This window comes from Crassostrea angulata, chromosome 10 (genome assembly GCF_025612915.1).
Source record: "Crassostrea angulata isolate pt1a10 chromosome 10, ASM2561291v2, whole genome shotgun sequence".
NCBI classification, from domain to species: domain Eukaryota; kingdom Metazoa; phylum Mollusca; class Bivalvia; order Ostreida; family Ostreidae; genus Magallana; species Magallana angulata.
The window spans coordinates 33,136,025-33,158,857 of NC_069120.1; the positions used below are offsets into that span (position 1 = coordinate 33,136,025).

The following is a 22,833-nucleotide window of genomic DNA, read 5'->3' on the forward strand; positions in this document are numbered from 1 at the left end:
CACAGGAATTCGAGGTCTTTTTAAGTGCCCGTATGTTGTAGTTACTGACAACAATTTATCCTGTGACGACACACGTTTATGTGTAAATACGTACACAATTTTCGATGACTAAAAATATGAACAGAAACAGGTGCTGCCTAATTTTGGGTGTATAATTAATTGTAGATGATATAAATAATGTTTAATTATAATGTCTGTAACATTCAAGCAAGTGATAATTTAACGGATCGGAAAAAGGTAAGCTAGGGAAGTAGCCAGGGTGGTTCAATTTGAGAAAATTCGAGCTGCTTGTTGAACGTTTTATTGGCATACAGGAAAATTATGCAGAATGCTTCATGATAATGTTGATATGCAAGAAAAATGTACGAAGATAAGAATTCCCAAACAAATAAAAAAATATCAATTATCTCCCACTTATGACTTCTAACATGCAAGGTAAAATTATTATTATGTCGACATATGAGACACGTTACATTTATGTCAACACGCAACTTATTTATGTTAACATAGATAAGTTGTATATATAATCAACATAAATAAGCAACTTGCACCTTTCATGATAGATATGTACAAATGTAATATATATGGTGGCATATTTCTTATGTCAACATGCAAGAAAATTATGTCAATATGCAAGAAAATTATGTCAACATGCAAGATAATTATGTCTCCATGCAAGGTAATTAATATGTATAAATGCTAGTTACAATTCTTTATATAGAATCTGATTTTTATATCGGTAAAATGACTTACTAATGCTAAACTCTGACATAATAGATGCAAGATGCAACTTAATAATGACAACATCTGACTTATATATGTTGACATGAAAGAACATTTTGAAGAAGTGCAACAAGAGACTTATTGGTATGTCAACATCCAAGTTCATTATGGTAATATATCATTTATATATTTATAATATATATTATATAATATATTTATGTCGATATGTGAGTAAACTATGTTGGCATGCAATTTATTTATGTCGACATGAGAGTGAAATATATTATAACATGAAAATTATAGATGTCAACAAACATCTTGCATGTTGTTATAAGTAACTTGCATGTGAACAAAATTATCTTGCATGTTGACATAAATATCTTACATGTTGACATAATTAACTTGCTTGTTCACATTAATATGTGGCATGTTGTCATAAATATGTTGCATCTTACATCTATGATATCAGAATGACACATATGGATGTTTTTACCCGTATAAAAAAATCCAATCCTCTTTTAAGATTGTAACTTGCATGTCAAAATAATTATCTTGCATTTAGACATAATTACATGTATCTTGCTTGTTGACATAATTTTCTTGCCTGATGACATAATTTATCTTGCCTGATGACATAATTTATCTTGCATGTAGGAAGGAGAAATAAGCAGCCATACAAATGCATCTTAATTGTGTTAACATGCAAGATAAATTGCATGTCAACATAGTGGATGTAGATGTTAACATGAATATATTGCATGTCAACATATTTATCTTTTATGTTAACATAAATAAGTTGTATATTGTCCTAAATAAGTTGCATGTTCACATATTGATATCACATGTCAACATATTTATTTCACATCTTGAATTCAGTAAGTTACATCTAATAAAAAGCTGCATGTCAACAAGTTTATATCTCATGTTGCCATGAATTACCTGACATGCATACATAAAAAAGTTGCACATCAACATAAATATGATGGATGTCAACATATCTATCTCACATGTCAACATGAATACATTGCATGTTAACAGAGAAGTTGCATGTTAACATAAATGAATATGTGTCACATGTCGACATAAATAAGTTGCAACTCGAATGTTAGAAATTATGTGTTGGCAATACTTTTTTTTTTTTTTTAACGAATTACTGTCTTATCATATTCCATTTTTCTTGTATATCAGCATAATTTTGTTGCATGTTGACATTATTGTCCTGCATGCTGGCATAATTATTTGTTAAAATTAAGGTTAAATCCTGCAAACCATATAAGGGTATAGGGTCAATGCTTATCACTGGTTTTCAGGGTACTAAGCAGATAAGAGTTCATGACTTCCCTTCATGACACCAATCCATCGAAGGTTAAGTCCCAGTGTGAGCCGGTACCCAGTTTCAGCAGGGGTGGTCTGAGACAATGTTGATCAGCACCTTGTCTTTTAAAACATGTCAAAGTGATATGTATTGCCTCAAATATTTTTTTTGGAAGAACTCAATGCGGCTGTTCCAAGGACCTCCCTAGCATTTTTTTACTTCATGTTCTCGTTGACTTAAATGAAGAATAGGATTAATAATCATATTAACTTACCCTTAAAATTTAATGTACTGTTAATAAGATTTAAAGATATTTTATAAATGTAAATAATTATATGTAATTAATGTCAAACAAAATAATAAGTTTTCTGCAAATCAGTCTGATCAGTAGCCTTAAACAATATCTGATTTAAGAACAGGCTTCATTGTTTTAAAAAAAAACTAAATATCTTATTTAAAGCCTCTGAAATGTTCTAATATTCATAACAATTTTCCTGTCCTTAGCCAGTTATAGCTGAAGATACCTAACAGATTGAGTCTTTGACTTCCTTTGGATTTGTATCAAGTTCATCATTTATTTTTATACTAGCTAATATAATACATTGAGATGAGACAATGCATATAACTGCTTTTTTCAAGCTAGGTCTCTATCTTAAGTGCACACAAAGTTTTGAACAAGCAACCTTTTGGCTACTCATACAGGTGCCCAAAGGAACTGCATGGCTTTCATTCTCCTGTTCTTAAAATTTATATCCCGATGGGCAAGCAGCAGTCTTTCAAGTTGCAAAATTGAGCAACCATTATTCAATTATAATCAACAATGAGGTTTGAACGTTAAAACCCGAATTATTTCTCAATGAAGAAAGAACTTATTTTTAACCTTAAAGGCAAAACCCTTTTTTATGTTAAAAAGGCATTTAAGATGAAACTGTATCACAGGGACATCTTATCTGCTCTGCCCTCTATGACATATGTATTATTTATATATATGTCATAGAGAGCAGAGCGGATGAGATGCCCCTGTGACTGTACATACATTTTCTCAACATTGAAACAAACTTCTTTATTAGATTTTTTTATTGAGGTTTTACTTACTGGGTACATTTCATTAAAAATTTGATTTATCGTAGATAAATGATGAAAAAAAATACTTTGGGACTGAGAATCTGAGAACCTTAACATTGATAGTTTTTTGTCACAAAAGTGTCAGTGGTACAAAACCATGCAGTGACCTTTCGCTCCGGTCAGTGGGGTGATTTTTGTACATCCTTATTGCAGTTCTAGATCTGTTCAAACTCTACATTTACCTGATGGAAAACAGTCCCAAGTTTGACCTATGATAGTTACTAGAATATATTTGATGCCTTTGATCCATTTGCATGTCTTTTACAAGTAAGATTTTCATTTATTCCGTTTCTTGTTCTATAAATGACTTTTTCCTGCGTAATTTTCTCAGATATGTCACAAAAGGTAAAAGTCAGGTCTACGCTATAGTTTTTGATGTGCGTCACTTGTGTCACAGGCAAAGCCCTGTAAATATCTGGTTTAATTTACACATTTTGTGTTGGATTAAACCTCCAAGACATGTAAAGGAATTCATAAGAAAAAAATTTTGCTTTAAAAGTATCAAAATTTGGAATAGGGATACTTGCATGCATAATCATGAAGGTAATTACACTCATTTGAGGTTAATTTACAACTGTTGATTAATATGTCAAAGCCTAAGATGAAACATAAATTTATCAGCCATCTGCCTGACTTGGGGATAAAAGGGACATTAAGCCTTCAGAACAGCACATAACATGACACTACTCTTTTATAATTAGTGTATTTTGGGGCTGAAGGCTAAATGAAGAGGTGTTTGTTTGTGACTGGAAGCAGGACCTTCTTCATGATATCTCTACATGCTTGTTATTTTGACTGATTGAGATCCCTTTATTTCCTGTTGTAATAGCTACCATAAAAAAGGACAAGCATTTTGTGGTCATTTAGGATAAGGAACTCTAGGAGTAGCAGGTTTGGATATACCTATAGACGGATTGTATGAATAGGTACTTACCATTTTCGTCAGTAGCAAGAATCTTGGGGAAATACAATAATTTTTAACACTATCTGACTTTTGTATACTGTATTTGGAGGTACATGCATCTAGAGTCTGATATTTAACTTTCAAATTGGTTTTGATGAAGTTTACTAGCTTTTATGAGATACAAATAGCTTTATATATGATTTTATTATAGATTTTACTAAATTAAAAAATATTAGAAGAGATGATAATCTCATTGTTTACTGATTGGGTAGGCCTTGAATACAATTCTTACGGGTGGACTATTGAAATTATTGTATGAGAAATATATCAGATTTTCTACTTGTTTATTTCATCTTTTGGGGGAGAATTGTTTGAGTTCTTTGTGAAGTAGTTTAATTTTCTGTTTTGATGGAAAATGTTTGATAAAAATGTACTGTACAATTGTTATGTAATACTTTTTTCAAAGCATGTGTCTTATATAGAAACCAAGTCACTTATAAGATAACATTACCACAGAGCATTGCTCTTTATCAACAATGTCGATAGCTCTAAAAGGATTTCTCTTTAACTACTAGGTTTCTGAATTCCACATGACTGCCATGACCGAGCTAAAAGAGATGAACCATGGGCAGGACCCTGGGAACATTGGGGTCTACCCCTCACCCCCAGAGGTGGAGGAAAAGGAGGAGAACAATCTCGAGGTGTCCATTGAGGAAGAGGAGCCCAGCAGTCCTAAGTGTGCTGCAGTGGGAGTGTGCTTTCACAACTGTAGCAAACCTGTGAGCACAAAGTACCACCCTCTCTCAGAGGACCCTGGTAAACTGGAGCGCCTGCGCTACGCATTCATGTGCCCACCACACGGAAATCTTGCCATGTATATTCAATTCTTTGTGCTATGTGCTGTGACTTGGGTGGTGCTCATTGCCCTGACTAAAGACCAGGCTCTCCCTGGGGGCAATATCTTTTCTCTAGTCATTCTTTTTACTGCAGCAGTAGCGGGGGGATATATATTCTCTTTGTGTCGGTTACCTCCATTATTGGGTAAGTTGTACCAACTTGAGTCATATCAATCATGAGAATACTTGCATTGTCTGACAATTACAGAGTAAAATGATATACTCCAGTATTTCTCTTATTTCAGGTATGCTTCTTGTTGGGGGGATGCTGAGTAATATTCCAGTCATCAAGACAGTAGGCCAGGGACTAGATCTACAGTGGTCCGGAGCTCTCAGGTACAATAACAATCTTACCTAATAGGTTTCTTACCGACTGTCTATGAAGATATGTCAGGTTGATCAATCTTATAGACAGTAAAGCAAAGTCATTATTAGTGATTTTCTCATAAGAAATATTTACAATTGCAAATATGTTTCTTTGTGTGAATGTCTAGAAAAGAAAAAAACAGTCATTTCTGTTTGAATTTTTTAATAATCATCCCAATGATTACCATAGGCATTGATCATTTGACAGTTGCATTATTAAAAACATAAAAACAGGCTTATTTTAACTCTGAGCAGTTAGCATTTATCAACGTACTAAATGTAAGTACTAAACAGCAATGTTCAAAAGTTCACCTGGATATGATCTTGGTTGGTACATGATCAAATCTTCTGAGAAGCCCTTTGGGCTTCACAGGATTTGATACTCCTAACATTGCCGAATATGAAATTTCTTTTGTCAAACAAAATATTCATGTCATATTTAAACCATTTTGGTCGTCGGGAAATTGTTACCCAGAGAAAACCATTGTTGATCAATCCTAAGCAGAGGTCATCAATGAGTTTTTCAGTGGGTAACTTTACTGGTACCTCACTCAAATGCAATATTAGTATCATAATTTTGAGTGTTATATCAACCACAAACCACGTTCTAAGTACTGTATCGGTATCTATGTTTGAACAATGAAAGTTTATTAAAATTGTATAGGCTCTGCCAGTTTCCTTGTTTTAAACACTTTTCTGTCAGCAAACAAGAACTATAGTGAATTGTACGCATTCATTTTGCCAGCTCAATATTTTTTTTCATAATATTGAGACTCTTGTGTATGATTGTTTTGTGATCATTTATACCTCATTCTCTTGCTTCAGTAAATGATAATGCATCAGGTCTAATATTGCTCTCATAAATAATGCCACACATGTTATTTGAAATGCTCTTTCAGTTCCTGTGTATCAAATGATCAATTTCATGAAAAAGCAATTATGCTAAGAGAAGAAACAGGTCTAGTTTTGACTTCAATGACTTGTATCACACTTATGTATATAAGAGTTTCAGAGACTGAGGTATGATTTGAATATAAGCTCTTTAATTATTTAATCATATTGTTTCATTGTTTTAAGGAAAATTGCCCTGACTGTGATTCTGATCCGAGCGGGGCTGGGGCTTGACCCCGTGGCGCTGCGTAAGCTGTCCTTCTCCGTGCTGAGACTGGCCTTCGCCCCCTGTCTGGTGGAGTGTCTAACTGTGGGGGTGGCCTCTCACTTCCTGATGGGGCTGCCCTGGGTGTGGGGCTTTTTGTTGGGGTGAGTAGATTCCATAATGTTACCAATGTTAACAGGTTTGCATGGGTCTAACAACTATTTAGAGTGACTAGTTCATGCAGTCATGGAGTGAAATAATTTGTTCTTACTCGTTTGTGCTATGAAATTGTGTTTGTCATGGACAGTGTAGAGAAAGATTGGTTGTGAGACTGCATTATGAAACAACCGTAAACTAAATTGAAATATTAGCCAAGAAGTGATGTATGTATCATTCCACTAACTGGCTTAATCCAGGTGTCTCACTTTTTGTGAAGTTAGTTTTTTCAGGAGTCCGTCTGCTAAACAGAATATACTACATAAACATTCAAATTCAAAACAAATTCATCAGAAAACCGGTTTCGTTTATTAATTTTTCATGACTACATATCATACATTTATTTGCACAATGTACAGGTCTGTTACTCCATTTTCAATAAACCTTTGTAGCTTGAAAAAAAACCTAAGATTTGCAGACACAGACATTTAAAAATGTTCAATGATTTGATTTCAGTTCATAGCTTTGGTACATTGTGTAGACATAAACTCTCTGAAAACTTTTCATTATATATGGATATATATATAACATACACATTCAAATGTTCATGGGGAGTCATATCAATAAATTCAATAACTTTTTGTCATTTTGTGAAGCAAATCATATTTTGAGCTGATGGCAGAATAATGCAGGCAATTAATGCTTCCACAAATAGACCTCTGTTGACAGAAAAGTTCACACAGGGATTTAAATAGCCTCACTGGTCCAAAGAAGGCCAGTTATAGGAGACATCTCTTATTCAACTTTTCTGAACAGGTTATGAGAGTTCGATATTAACTCATTTTAAAAATATAAATATTTGAAGAAGGTTGAGCATGCATGTATTAAAAAGAAACTGGCACAACTTACCAAATAATTTGAGTGATTTTTTTTAGCTCTCCTGAACAGAAATTTGTAAATAAAAGGCCATTGTTCTCCAAAGGACTATATATGAAATTAGTCAAATTTGGCCCCCATGATTCGCCATTTTTAATGTGTTTCAGGTAGAGTAAACTGTTGTGTCATTTTTAGAAAAGTTGACATAAAAATATTTTTGGCCAACCTATTTATGTGATTTATTTGCACTGACTGGAATGGAAGTATATGATTTCAGAAGTGACACTATTTTTACAATTCAATTACAATCAGTCATTGTTTGACATTTTTCTAAACGGGAAATAAAGAGCGATGCTTTGAACAAGAACAAACTTAATTTTTCTATATATAATACAGATTAAGTACTGGATAGTTATATCTTTGGTGAAAATATTTTGTTTGTTTAAGCAATTGCTCAAAGTTTTCTTAAAGAAAAACTGGCTAAAAACAAATGGATTAATGCTAAAAATGTGTTAAATGGTGGGAAAAGGTCAACTTTATGATGTCATATTGTGGGCCACTTTAATTAAAATGAAAGTTATGAAAAAAAAACTTCAAATGTATATCTGTTCAATGAAAACAAAGAATTACAGTTAAATGACAATGTTCATTTAAGGGGGCCATTTTAGGCTCAAACCTTATACAGTCCTTTGTTAAAAATAAGATGGATGTTTAAAATCTCTTTCTTCTCAATAACCACCACAGCATTATCATTTGCAACAAAGCTGTTTATGAAGTTTACCCGTAGATTTTAATTTGTTCAAACCACGATCCCTGCAACCCCCAGATAAGGTTTAGGCCTTAATATGAGAGGTGGTATATAATCTACAAGACTACAACTCTGTAATCTGTGATATGTGTACAATGTATTACTCTGCATGCTTCTTGATATACATATTTACTTTTTTGCAAACGAATTAGTTATCCAAGTAGGGAATATATTGCATAAAATGAAGACTATATACAGTAAAAGTTGATCAATTCAAAATGAATTTATAAAAAATTCATTGGTTTTAAAAAATATATGTCAAACACATTGTGAGTATCCTTATATATGCATGCAGACTAAGAAATAGATAGATTTTTTATTTTAAAGTCACAGTCAGTAAGAAAAACAGGTGACTACAAATAAATTTAAGACAGATCAGAAGCATTTGCAATTTAATATCAGATCCTTTCATCTTTTCCTCACAAGTGTTTAAATTTTCTCTTTGTTTTAGCTAGGTGTTATATTATTGGTAAAACTATTAGAGGAGAGAAGCTCCAGGGATCATTTTTATTTAGTTTGTACAGACAGTTAGCAATAAATCCATTATTCCATGTAGGGGGTAGTATGACCTCCAACACTGGAAATTTAAACACACCCCACACTGAAAAATACCCTGTGCTATTTGTGTTGTAATATTTTTTTGCAAATGTCAAGAGGGATCATTTGATATTGTGATTTTTACTTTAAGTAGATTTGGACAAGATTATGTTTTTTACTCTCCCCATCGATTATAAAAGAGGTACCCACGTCCTTTCTTTATTTTGCAGGATAAGATATAAATTTTTGTTTACATCCAATAAAGTGCACCTGAACTAGGGCATTGAAACAGTATTGACTTTGTACTTAAGCAATATATTGTATGTTTGTTTTACATTGTAGGTACGCATTTTGCGTTCTAGACCGACTTTAATTTTAATCGAAGATACAGCCACGATAATAAACTTCTGTGATGTTTTGGAGTTCATTGTAAATTTCAACAGCAGGGGATCTTGAAAATATTTTTTTTAGATGGGGGTGGGGGTGGGGTTTTTTTTTTGGGGGGGGGGGCTGGTTGAAGTGGCTGGGCTGGATATTTGGGGTTTATATTAATTGGATATTTGCCTCCTATATTTCATCGAGTAATTATCAAGAACAAGTGACAGGACTCCTTGATGTTCTATGCACATATCTGCTTTTAACTTTTATTTAAGAAATCCTTTTGTCATTTAAGAGCCAACTTTACCCTATAACACCAACGTCATTGGATTATCATGGTCCACTCAACCAATTACTGTGTCATATGAAGGACACTGGTGTTGGATGAAAGGTGAACATTGACTATCTACACTCAATAGTGTGTGATATGATAATGAAATTTGGGCAGCCAAATTGAAGGGTATTCCAAACACTTACTAAGATAGTGAAAAGGTTGCATTAGATAATTGACCCTTAAACTGAAATATTGTATTGCTTTCAAAGTTTCAAGGTAAGGATAAACGATCTGATATAACAAACTTCTCGTGATAAATCTGTCTACTAAGACACTAAACTAACCCCAATATTACTTCTTCTCCGTTTAGAAGCTGTTTCAGTAGCACAACAAGTCTTTCAAATTATATCAAACTTGGTTGATGAATGTTATTTGTTTAGAGATTATATGGAATAGGGTCCTGCCTTCAATGTTAGGAAGTGTGGCATGCTGGGTAGTGGAGTAAGCTTAAATGATTACCACCCCCACCCCCTCCACCCTGTGTGGTACATCTTCTGTTTGCTGACCATTTATTAATGTTAAATATTAACAGTTTAAGGGGTGAACCAACAACTAAATCACCACAGCCCTGATTTGATGAAACATTTAATAGTTGCCCAAAACAGTGTCCATTTCTATCATAACCTTTGACCTTTGCAGTATATTATCATAGGACAGAATGTAAAGTCTAACTTTTAAGCTTGTAATAAAAACTGTAATTGTTGAAAATATTACCAAAAAGTTAACGAAAGTGCCCCAGATGGCAATTAAATCCCAAGAACATGTCTTGCTTTAGGTAGAAACTACTGACCATCAATGTACTAGCTGTGTTTCTTGGGGTTTCTTACATTAGGTAGAAAGTACAGACCATCAGGTGTACTGTATTTCTTGGGTTCCAGCCATATACCTGTACAAATCATTCAAATCATTTGGTTACAATTCAGAATTCTACCCTTTGAAATTGTTAACTTGCAGGTTAAGAGTTTACAAATTTATTGAACATCTTTAGTGGCACAAGGAAAGTGATGGCTAGGGGTGTTGTGCCAACAGCTCAATGACCTATGATATCATATCTTTTGGCCTGTTGCTGCTGAACACAAAACTAGTCTGTCATTTATGATGAGTTCTCCAATAATGTTTACTTTAGATTTCACAGAGGGGGTAGAAAATTGCCCTATTTTGGTTAAAGCCAACAAGAAATATATGATTTATTCTCGATGTTTGAAGAAGGTATCTGCTGCATAAAATATGAAATGAAGATCTTCAAAACTGATGGCCGTAGTTGACATTATGACATGCTGTTTGCCTACATCAAGTGGAATATCGTACAATTGTAGGACATGTTAGCTCTCCTGTGGTGTTATATAACACTTGAGCTGTGATTTATAGAAATCTATGGAGGGAAAAGGTTCTCGGATGAAATCTTTAATATGGAAGAATTGATTGCAATAAATTCAGGCCTGTCCTTGTAACAATAAAGCAAATTATGCATTAATTACAGGTTTACTCTTAATTTAAACATAGTTTCATTGTAAACGTTTCAAAAAGGATGATCTTTGATTAAAATCATGTACAATTGACATTTAGTATGTAAATATCTAGTTGCCAATTTAAATATTGTACATTTTTTGCATGCCATGCTTGCAAGCAGTATAGTATGAAAAAATAAAACTCTTTAGAAATGAAAAAAAAAAATCTCTTTTGAGTTACGGAAAAGTTTAACATCAGCTGTGTTCATGTAGCAGCCACTCCTGTTTTCATCTCCTAATTGTACCTTGTTTTGATTTTAATTTTAGGTTTGTTTTAGCTGCAGTATCACCTGCTGTTGTAGTACCTAGTCTCCTCAGTCTCTCAGACAGGGGCTACGGTCTAGACAAAGGAATCCCCACTCTAGTCATTGCAGCAGCCAGTGTGGATGATGTCTTGGCCATCACTGGATTTGGGGTGGTCCTTGGAATAGCCTTCACTCAAGGTTAGTAAGAATAGCTGTAAATTGGTTTGGTTTTTACCGGCTGTCAGGAGGCAGTCTGTCATATGATGGTAAGTAATGTAAAAAGTAGCTTTGAGTTTTTACGAAGCTAATTTTGAATGCCTAGTTCAACCAGATGCTTTGTCTACACAAATGCAGCTTTGCTTTGAGAGAGTGTGTGGTTGAACAAGACCATTCAAATATGAAAATTTTATTTTGAAAAATAATGAAATAGTAAAAGGATTTAGTAAAATGAATAGTATTATGTTCTTTGCATTTTAATCATTAACAAAAACAATAGGCTGATTTACACAACTTTGTCCATATGCTTATGAATGGATTTTTATGTTTTGCAAAACTCCATCTCTTCATGTAAAATATTTTTGTTCAAAAACAAATGGTTTGCAGCCGTTCTTTTGATGCTTGCATCAATATTTAATTTGTCCTTTTTTTTCATCCAAACACAGATATATATCCATGCACACACAAAATATGATAATCAAAGTACATTTATTAAAAACATGGAAGTTTGAATTATCTGTGTCAGGACTTTTGGATTGTTTTATATGCATTTTGCTTTCAAGCATTAATAAGATAAAAAATAAGAAAATACTTATTTGACAAAAAATTCAACTCAAGATAAAGCAGTTAAATTTCTTAATATACAACTTTTGCATGGCACATAGTTTAATTGCTGTACAGAATAACAATTCTTGACTTATTTTGCTTCCAACTTGAATTAGTTCACTAAACATAAGTAGGGGAAGCAAATTTCAAACATCCTTAAAGCTTACTTATTTATGGAATTCAAAGGAATGAAAAGAGCAATGAAGGCATTTTCTAAAAAAGACAAAGGAAAATGAAAAAATAGAGAAAGTTCATTCAACTGGTAATTAAAAGTGATAAATGTTGACAATAAAATACTTCAAAGATAACGACGTTCAAAAGCACTAACAAATAAATTGAGTTTTTTGACTTTTTGTATACATAGTTTTAAAAATACCAGGGAGGCAGAGATAATGTAGAAAGCTTGTTTTTGTGGATAATTAAGTCTCCAAGTTGGTCCCACATTCTTGATAGAACAGTCGGAGGCCATGATGCTGCTAGGAATATTGCTGTGTCACTCTTGTCAGGTCTTAAAAATCAGGAAAATACATTAAACTAAATTCCAAGTGCGTCTATCCAAGGCTGGGGTGTAAATCTATCCAGCTCTCAGAATTAAAGTTTGAATTAATTAATTAATTAGAATTAGTCATGTCTTCAATGATAAAGCAAAAAATGACTATATCAATTGAAAAAAAATTTGTCAGGCTATGGTTTAAAGTTTTCTGTTATATGTTCATGGACAGTTGTCGGGAACTGAACAGTGGAAATTAAAGTTAAATTGGGAATACAGTTGCGATGTTTGTTATGTTGCAGCTAAAGCATGTATCCCACCTAAACCTTAAATATTTTTTTTTTTAAATATGAAATGGGCCATGTTACTGGAGTGCAAAACATAGCTTCTTTTTTTTTTTAAATATCTTGTAATTAAAGAATCATAAAAGCTTTGGGGGAAAATGAAGTGAAATCTATTCTACCCCCTACTGCTTTCCTTCAGATAACACTGGCCCCAGAATGCTAAGCAAATAATAAAAATTCAATTGCAGTCCTATTGCTTCAATTCGGGTAGCCAAGGACAGAAAAAAAGGAAAAATGAGAACAGCAAATAGAGATATCGCTGGGACAGGCTGGATATTAATGGTCCAATAATGCCTTGTTCATCTACCAGACCAGATTGTACAGCCTCCCCCAACTGTAGAATCAATAGAGCAGAAGGTTTCAGGTGCGTGCTGGGGGAGACAACGACCCCCCACTGTGCCCGTCTCTCTGAGGGGGATGTATTCATTATCATCAATTATACCCCAGACATCAACATTAAAAGACACGGAATAAAAAGAAAAAAAAAATAATGAATCATCGTCAGGCATCGGGGAAAATTGGATGTGCAATGCAAGGGTTATTGGTTTGACCATGGAGTCAAAGGAATGCTATACTTATACACGTTTACTGAGTCAGATCAAGGCTTATTTATTGTCAGTATGATGGAATGACACATGGCATGATGCTTGGATATAAAATAATGAGAGCCTAAATTGTAACAAAACTTTCAAGAAAAACTAGTGCCTTATTTTTAGTTTAAATAGTACTTTGGAAACATGAAATCAGGAATTCATGGGTTACTTGTCCATAATATTAAAAACAACTTATGTACATTTTTAATTACAGTTGCAAATATTTCTGTTATCCGTTATCCAATCACTGAGTTAGTGAACTATAAATCTCTTCACTAGGGATGTTCATGCAGTGCAAGCCTAGCTCTACAGGACCATCAGGCAGCAAGCAATTCAGCTTTTGATGTAATTTTAATAAATTATGTACAAGTTATTAATTTTGATAGCTGATATTCTAAACCAAATGATAGAGGAAATTTTGAATTGTTACAGTAATAACTAATGGCAAGACTTTGATAAATTTTGCATGAAGTTTCATCAGACTTTGTCATTGATATTCTATGATTAGTTATATGAAATATTTAATATGCATGACATAAAATGTAAACTAGAAGGGAAAAGATCAAGTAAAACATAGTCAAAACTCTTGGTTTATATGTATGACCTAATTAACTCGATAGTTGATACATGAAATTAATTGGAACAAAAAATCCAAAAAAATTAATTACATGATTAATTTGGGGATGTATATTTGTACATGTATGCTAAAATAAGCCTCTTGGGACATATATAGATATATATATGTACATGTATGCTTAAATAAGCCTTTTTGGACATATATATATATATATACTGTGGTTTCATTAATATTTAAGGGTATCAATTTTCGTGGAAGATGTAAAAATCACAGTTTCAAGGATAGGTAAATTCGTGGCCAATGACCCTATCATAGGAATTGCACTTCGATGAACATTTAATTTCGTGGATCAACTAAACAACGAAATCCACGAAAATTGTTATTCAGTGAATATTGATGAAACCACAGTATGTGTAAATTAAGGTATGCTTAAATAAGCTATCTGAAAATAGCCACCTGTAGATAACATCAGCAAACAGCTAAACTAAAAGAGCAACAAAAGAATATATTGTATGCTAAACCACACAGATAGAGAACTGCAACATGGGGGAGGGGGTGTCAGGTTATTTGGACGTTTGATCACAGGAATGAAGCCCACCTGGTAAGGTGGCTCTCTGTTTGACTGGTTCCCATTCATTCTTCTCTCTGCTGGGAATAGCACATGTTTACAAGTGCTATATTTATATACATACCGATCTGATCCAAGTGATAAATAGGAGATTTAACCCTTTGACAAGAGGAATAAGCTGTTTTAAAAAAAAAGAATTCAATATATGCAGGACTTGTAAATAGCCTCTGCAATACAAAGCCATTTATGCATTAAGCTGTGTTCTGTTCTCTAGAGTCTCAACTATTACCTGCCCTACTAAAGAAGACTTGTTTGCTGGCGTGAGACTCTGAATTTAAATGTCAATATGATTATATCGATGCTTTGAAGTGGTGGAATAAACAACCTACAGGAGGTCTGATTGGGTGTCGTAATCCCATCTCCTGGAGGTCCCAGATTATCACTGTCTAAACGGCAGTCACACAATGGACCAGATCAGTTCAACATAAGTCCTTCTATTTTATGGCACAGAGAGGACCGCGGCATCTGATATTATTTTCACTAATTGTTCAACAAATGTTCATGAATGCTTTGACAATTACAGAATAAGAGAAGATGGGAATTGATTATTGAACTTCGTTGATCAGTTTTATCAAGTTTTGTTATGAATTTGCCCAACATTTTTCATTAAGTATCTCAAATATGTTAATTCATTTTGGGCATTGAGATCATTTTTTAAAATTTATTTTGGGACAAGGCATCATTATTCTCGTACAATATACCCGGTACATGTATATGTTCGTGTACTGCACTAGACAAAGATTATAAATGTGGATACTTCTATCATGTTTATAAGTTTCCTGTCATTTGCTTGTATACAAAACGAGGACCCCAACCACAGGGACCAAGCCCGTTTTAACATTAATTTCAATGTAACCATGTTAAAACAGGCTTGGTCCCTGTGACCCAAACAGTCAAGTATCTTACGAGTAGAAGAAGTCACATTTGTTCAAGTCAATTGAGATGCTGCTCTTTAAGGCCTGAAAAGAGAGAGACATATAGGACTTAAAGTGTATGGACTAAGGTGTTACATTTTTAATGCACTTGTTAACCAGAGACAATTGAATTAAGGCCAGATTAGTTCTGAAGATCTGAATTACGCCACTAATTTGGCATGGTTAACCACTCCATTTATTGTTTCCATCTGCACTTACAATGATGCAAGTCTGCAGTATTGTGAGTCAAACTTAAATCAATGAGAAAAAAAGAAACTTACTACCTGCTGTTCCCTTGCTCCCCACCAACCCCATCCCCCATCCACCCAAAAAAATATTCTCAGCAATAAGCATATATACGTACCGGTATATTAATATATTACATGTAATATTATTCAACTTTCCATTTTATCATATATCTTTTTGAAAGAAGCCCCAGTAACATATATCTTTCATGAAATTTAGATCAAAGAAAATTTCAATATTGTTAACGAATAATAGCTAGACAGCCTTTGTAAAGGACCCCCTTGGGACCCATGCAATCACCTTAACTATTGGACCCATGTATATGGTCCTTGGTACAATTCATTGTAGTTGGAGGCTATAGAGTTTTAAAGTTAATAAATCAATAAACTGCTGACTTTGCACAACAAACAGAGCATTCTTTTACATGCCATGAAGGACACTTTTAAAATTATAAGCATATGAAATAAGGAATGTTGAAAAAGCAATTATTTTGTTTCATCGCTCATTGATTGACAAGTTCTGTGGTTTGAAGGTTTTAGCTAAAGCTATTTTAATTGATTTCATATAAGAGCATGAAGACACACTCTGGGGTTTGTTTCTTATTTAAGTGCTATTCAGTGACAACTTAGAGGAGGTGAAGAAGGGATTATCTCCCCTGCCACAGTGCATTCGACCAGTGTGATGTATGGGAGCATGTGGGGCATGGACCTGTATTAATGTCCCACTCTGGTGCATTCAGACTTAATCCCTCTTATGCCACATGCAGATTGGTGTGCAAACTTTAACATAATTTATGCGGTTGGGTGGGATTTAGGATAATCCCAATTTTGGGCCATTTGTAGCTTAGTGAATAACCATAAGTTCAAGTCAAATGTTTTAGCTATATAAGTATAAGTATAATCGTGATTTTAATGAAATTATAAACAATACAAAAACCGACCCACTGGCAATCAATGCTACAGAGTTTCAAAACAACAAGTAATAACAGTTAATCCATTTCCTGAACTGTAACAGTAATGGTAAAGATTATAAAGCAGGTCAGGATCTGGTAAACGGAAAACCCAATAAATAAACGGAGCAATGAGTAATGGTTAATCCAGTAAGTTGACTGGTACAGCATAGGACTTTGTAAGGGTCATCAGGAACCAGTCTCAATGAGTAATACATTTTGTAATGTATGATCCATAAATATCTCCCTAACATGTATTGTTTTCAGCTAGGGCCAGGATTTATTGAGTAATGTTTGTTCCATAAGCTATCTCAGAACACTGTATAGTTTACATTAGGGTCAAAATTTAGTCCCAATGAGTAATGTTTGATCCTTAAAATATCTCATAACACTGTATAGTTTACAATTAGGGTCAAAATTTAATCCTAATGAGTAATGTTTGTTCCATAAGCTATCTCAAAACACTGTATAGTTTACATTAGGGTCAAAATTTAGTCACAAGAGTAATTTTTTTATCTATAAACTACTGTAAATTCCTTATATTACGCGAGTACTTAATTTTGCGATCCTGCTGGTTTGTATCAAATTGCGAGAATATAAAATCACGAACGTTGAACTTTTCTCATTATTTCTTGTTGTTTTCAACTCTCAGAAAATAATGGCGAGATTTTTTTAAAAACCGCGAAGGATGCTTCTCGCGATTTTATGCAGATATTAATTCCTCGCGTTTATGGTATTGATTAGGAATTTACAGTATCTAAAAACTTTTTGTTTACAGTAAGGGTCTCTAAATCCCTTCTATCTGATTCTTATGCATGTTTTTGTATATCAACCTTCATGAAACATAAAAATGGATAGACTAGCATCAGTAATACATTGTTTTGTTTATCGATAATACATGTACACTGTATATAAATTTCATAAATGTATGCAAGGGAATTCAAGAAATGTTGGGATACTCTGCAGGAATGTGTGGCAAAAAAATGCAGGGGCTATAGCAATGTTCCTAATATGAGATTAAATTTAATTTTTTTCTGAAAAGTCATTTTCTTCATATTTGATCCCTGTATATTTTAGGAGATGTGGCCCTGACCATTGTGAAGGGTCCCCTGGAGGCGTTGCTGGGTGTGGCCTTTGGGTGTGTGGTCGGAGTGTTCCTGTGGTACTTTCCTTCCAAAAACGGGGTGAGTCATTGAGAGACAGGGTGCTCTATTGATAAACTGTTGTATGATCCATGACACAGTAACTTGAAAATGAATAATAGTCTAAGACATTACCATGTAAAAATACTGTAAATGTGGGTTTTTTACAGGATGAAATATCAGGGATCTGCATTTAACAAGCAATTCATGTTGCAGTTATTTTTGCAGAAAATGAATAACTTATGAATTGTTTTATTCATTGTGTATTCAAAGTACCAATACCTTTTTTCAAAACTTTTCACTTGATGATAAATTTTATGTAATAAAGTCATTGTAAAGATATTAATTTTCCCCATGCAAACATTTCCATATTTACAGAATGTTATGGTATTCTTATAAATAGTTTAAATTGTACGGTAAATCAGTGTTGAAGATGAAAGTTTTCCCTTTGATTTTTCCAGCCCAGTAGGATGTTTTACCGTTCCTTGCTGTTGTTTTCTGCGGGAATGATGGCTACATTTGGGAGTGATGTGGTACATCTCCCCGGAGCGGGCCCCCTGGGATGTCTGACCTTGGCCTTTGTTGCAGCTTTCAGATGGAGGAAGGAAAGAAAAGATGGACAACCAGTAAGATTTTCCTTTCCCTGTCTATAACACTAAATTCAGTGATTTAGATTTTCAATTATCTTCTAGCTATCAAACATACAGTTACAATGTACTTCATACTGGGGTTTTATTAATATCTGATGCCATCAATATAGGAGTAATTTTAATAAATTTCAAGTATTTGTAATTATTTCGTGGAAAAGGCTCCAGCACTACTTTTTTGATGCTAATTTCTGTGAACATTTGAAATCACAGATTCTCTTATTAATGAAATGCACAAAAATTGGTGCGCTCAACAAATAAATGATGAAACTAAATTATGATCTTATGCTCTGTAAGGTATTTTTATGAATGGAAAGCATTTGTTCTCTGTATTTAATACTTCTGTTGTACATTCAGACATTGTTTATTGACTGTTTTAGGACACCATCGCTGAGGTAGTGGGCATTATGTGGATGTTGTTCCAGCCCTTGTTGTTTGGGCTTATCGGGGCAGCAGTTAACTTTGACAACATCAAAGATTTAAACAGCTTAGGTATGTACATGTTTTTTTCTGTGATTTATGTGTCATAATTGAGGTAGTAACCTTAAACATCAAATTTTGAAACATTTAATCCTACATGTACATATATAATGCAGTGAAAAATAACCCTGATTTTCTGACTTTGTTTTAGGATTGGGTATAGCGGTGCTGGCCATTGGGCTATTTGTGAGAATAATTGTGTCTTTCTGTGTGGTATTTGGGTCAGGGCTCACCATCAAAGAACAAATCTTTGTTGCTCTTGCCTGGTTTCCCAAGGCAACTGTTCAGGTAAAACTCATTCCTTTTCATAGTTCAGTTTGCAAGTATGAAAGATCCTTAAAAACTTTATGCAGTAAGAGTAGACTAAAATATATTTTAAAAGTTGTCAACCAAAAGTAGACAATACCCTCAGATACCAACATTCACAGAGAGTTAAGTTAATATACAGCTCAAACCCAGGAGAAGAAAGTCTGTGGGAAGAGTTGTCTGACCCTGAATAATTTGTGTGTTAATCATCTTGTTAAAAAATTCTACATACGAAGATACCGGTAGAGGATCATTTTATTTTATCAGGTCAAAATGCTTCATACAGAAATATGGAAATAACCTGTTTGCAAGTCATGATTTACAATTTTTTTTTTAAACACTCTAATTTTTTGCTACAAAGTACACAATTTGTGTAACTTTATACATTTTGTGCAATTTTTTTCTTGTGTGAGAAATTTTTGCGAGGTTTTGCCTCTTCATCGCAAATATTTCTCATCAGGACCAATCCCTTGCCCTATAGCTGTAATTAGTGGCTGAGACCAAGTTTATCTCAAGTTTTTGTGAAATAAAGTCATCGCAAGAAAAAGTTGGTTCACAGCAGTTTTACATAAATTGTATATTGTTCCTTATATAAAAATTTTTTTTTTTTTTTCTGCAGGCTGCCATTGGTGGACTAGCCTTGGACGCTGCCATTAAACTGGGTAACGCTGAGATGATTGAATGGGGAACCAGTGTACTAACTACCGCAGTGCTTTCTATCATAATCACGGCTCCCATTGGGGCCCTAGCAATAGCCATTTCTGGCCCTCTACTTCTGAACAGAATTGACCCTAAAACAGGACTGTTGGTTTCTAAAGACAATGACAATCCAGAAGAAGCATCCATGTTAAACAAGGAAAACACTGAACCTACAGAGGAGACATAGTGAGGGTTTATGGGTCTGGACTTCATTCTCAGGGAGAATACTTGGCCATGAATGCGTGAAGTACACATATCACATCAAATCATGTATTAATTTTTACATGGAGTGTAGAAAGTATGAATGATGAATCATTTCATACTGTATATGATTGTTCTCGTTTTAGAGTCATTCGTTGGTGGTGCGGGGCGGGGGGGGGGGGGTCCAACAGATAATTTTCGGGTGAGTTCAAGGTCTAAAGTGTTTTGTAATTCGACTGAATTTTTTACAGATGAATTTAATTTTTTCCAGGAGGGGGGTGGGGGTCATGGCCCGCTGGACTTCTTTGTTACCTTTCGTTCCGAAAGTTTCATTGCTTTTTCATATCATACACAAGACTGTTGTAAAGAATATGTGCAGAAAATTAAGTCTTGAACAGAGTATTAAAAGTAGATTTGTTGACAAACCCACACTTGTCGCTGTTATATCAGGAGTTATTCCTCTTGTCATAACTACCGTATTCATTGTTGCGCAGCTATGTTGATCTTTTATGAATTTATATTTTAGAAATAAACAAATATATAGACATTTATCAAGGTTTTGTTTTTGGTTTGAATGCAACCACAGTCACATGAAATTGTCATTAAACATAGTACATGTACATATGTGTAAAATTCACTTTATTGTTAATTCTACTACAGTTATTACCGAGATCAAAGAGATGCCGCGGACATTATTCTCCAATCTATTACATCTGTCGAACATATAGCGAAATAAAACCCCAGAATCTTTAATCTCAATAAATTCAATACACATAGATGCTCATAACAATTCGCTCCAATATTTCTTTGCAACATATCAGTGCATGAAAATTCATTGAGATGTACTGTGTAATACAATTATTGCTAGCAACAAACTAAATTACTAGTTTATATTTAAAGAATTAAATGCTTTCTTTGGTGATTCATTCGGGATATGAAGGTAGCGACATTGCAGAAAAAATACATAACCCGCGTTAGCGGTTATGTTATTTTTTCTGCAATGATCGCTACCTTCATAACCCGAATGAATCATCAAAGAAAGCATTTCATTGTTTACATTAACATCTTTCTTTAAGCTAATTGATTAATTGATTATGAAAGGGAGTAAAATTTACTAAATTACTGTTAATGTACGTAATTACGTTAGCTAAAAGAAACAGCCAAATCGTCACCTGTGAGACTTTGATTCTGACATCGTCATGATTATTTCGTGCAGTCCGTGATATTTCCTAGGTCGTTGTAGGTTTGCATGGACCATTCAATAAACAGGGCGTGTCAATATATGTCCTGTCATTTTCTTGTCAGTTTCAGCCGCTGTAGATTTCGACCAATCGATAAATGTAGATTTCAGTCTGGCTGTTTCTATAGAGCTATGAATTAACTATAAGTTTCCGTAAGAAATAGAAGGAATAATACTTGTTGGATGTAAATATAATTTGACGAATTCTTCACCATATCTTTTGATACACGTATCTATGATATCTTTATATCAAGTTGAAAAAAACCCCAAAACTTTCAAAGAAAATTCGTTCGGAACAAAATTAAAAATGAACGAACAAATACACAAGTAATTTTTTCCTTTCTTGATGCGCGAAAAGATAACATTAAACATGGTATCAATAGAATACAAAGTATAAATTTAAAATATTAAAATATAAAATGTAGGTAAGTGACGATTCCTTTGTCACAATAAATTCTCAAAAATTCTTCAAAAATTTACTTTTATCTGTATGAGATACTTTTATTTTATCGCTCTTATCAGAAAGTATTTTATCAACCTTAGAAAGACTAAATCATAATATTTATTGGCCTGTGAATAGCTAACAGCGCTGAAAAAGACTAGTATCGAATGATGGTTGATTTCTTGCCTGCTTTGTCAAAAGTTTTGCACATTTCGATCGAGACAAGCGTATATAATGTATCCTTATATATCTTATAGTTAATACACATTCAATGATGTATAGATATCTAAACACTCTTATGTCATGACTTAATTAATTAATGATTCTCCATGAATAAGAAGGATGTAGATAAAATGTCAAACCACGCGGTAATTTATTAATTGTTATGAACTTATGCTATTTTCAATTAGTTTCCCTGCAATTAAATTAATTTTTTATCGAATGATTCATATATATATGTAATACTGATGGAGTAACTCTTGGTCTTCATGCGTCGAAAACACCCACATTTCCCACACATTCCACCTACAAAACAAGAATCGTGTCCAATGGCAGAACAAGACCTGCAGGAAATATTAATGGGAAATTAGTGAATTAAACAGTTGACACAATCGTTGCAGCGGAATCTGGGCGTATAGGATGCATTTTTAATTAACAGTCACGGGAGATTATTAAGAAAAACTTTATTTACATCCACATAATTAACTGTTCTATCATAAATTCGGTGAGACTTTTGAATCATTCACGTATGTTATCAAGCATAATTAATCATTATGATAATATTTATAACAAAAGATATATGTATGCTCACATCAATTTATTAATTTGTTTGAAAAAAAAAATCGC

The 22,833-nt window shown here is 33.6% G+C and overlaps 1 protein-coding gene across 3 annotated transcripts; it reads left to right on the forward strand.

Annotated features, from left to right (window-relative positions):
* Window positions 1-57: 57 nt before the first annotated feature.
* LOC128165377 (sodium/hydrogen exchanger 9B2-like) lies at window positions 58-20,856 on the forward strand. 3 transcript variants are annotated; one of them, XM_052829844.1, is made up of 11 exons: window positions 104-237; window positions 3,993-4,089; window positions 4,643-5,108; window positions 5,209-5,299; window positions 6,407-6,589; window positions 11,290-11,465; window positions 17,908-18,014; window positions 18,434-18,598; window positions 19,000-19,111; window positions 19,251-19,387; window positions 20,025-20,856. In XM_052829844.1, the coding sequence occupies exons 3-11, from the start codon at window positions 4,658-4,660 to the stop codon at window positions 20,289-20,291; spliced, it is 1,689 nt and encodes a 562-aa protein (XP_052685804.1). In that variant the 5' UTR covers window positions 104-237; window positions 3,993-4,089; window positions 4,643-4,657; the 3' UTR covers window positions 20,292-20,856. The 3 variants fall into 3 exon arrangements, with proteins under 3 accessions (XP_052685806.1, XP_052685803.1, XP_052685804.1); XM_052829846.1 differs by lacking the exon at window positions 3,993-4,089 and having other exon boundaries at window positions 58-130; XM_052829843.1 differs by lacking the exon at window positions 3,993-4,089 and having other exon boundaries at window positions 80-237.
* Window positions 20,857-22,833: the final 1,977 nt, after the last annotated feature.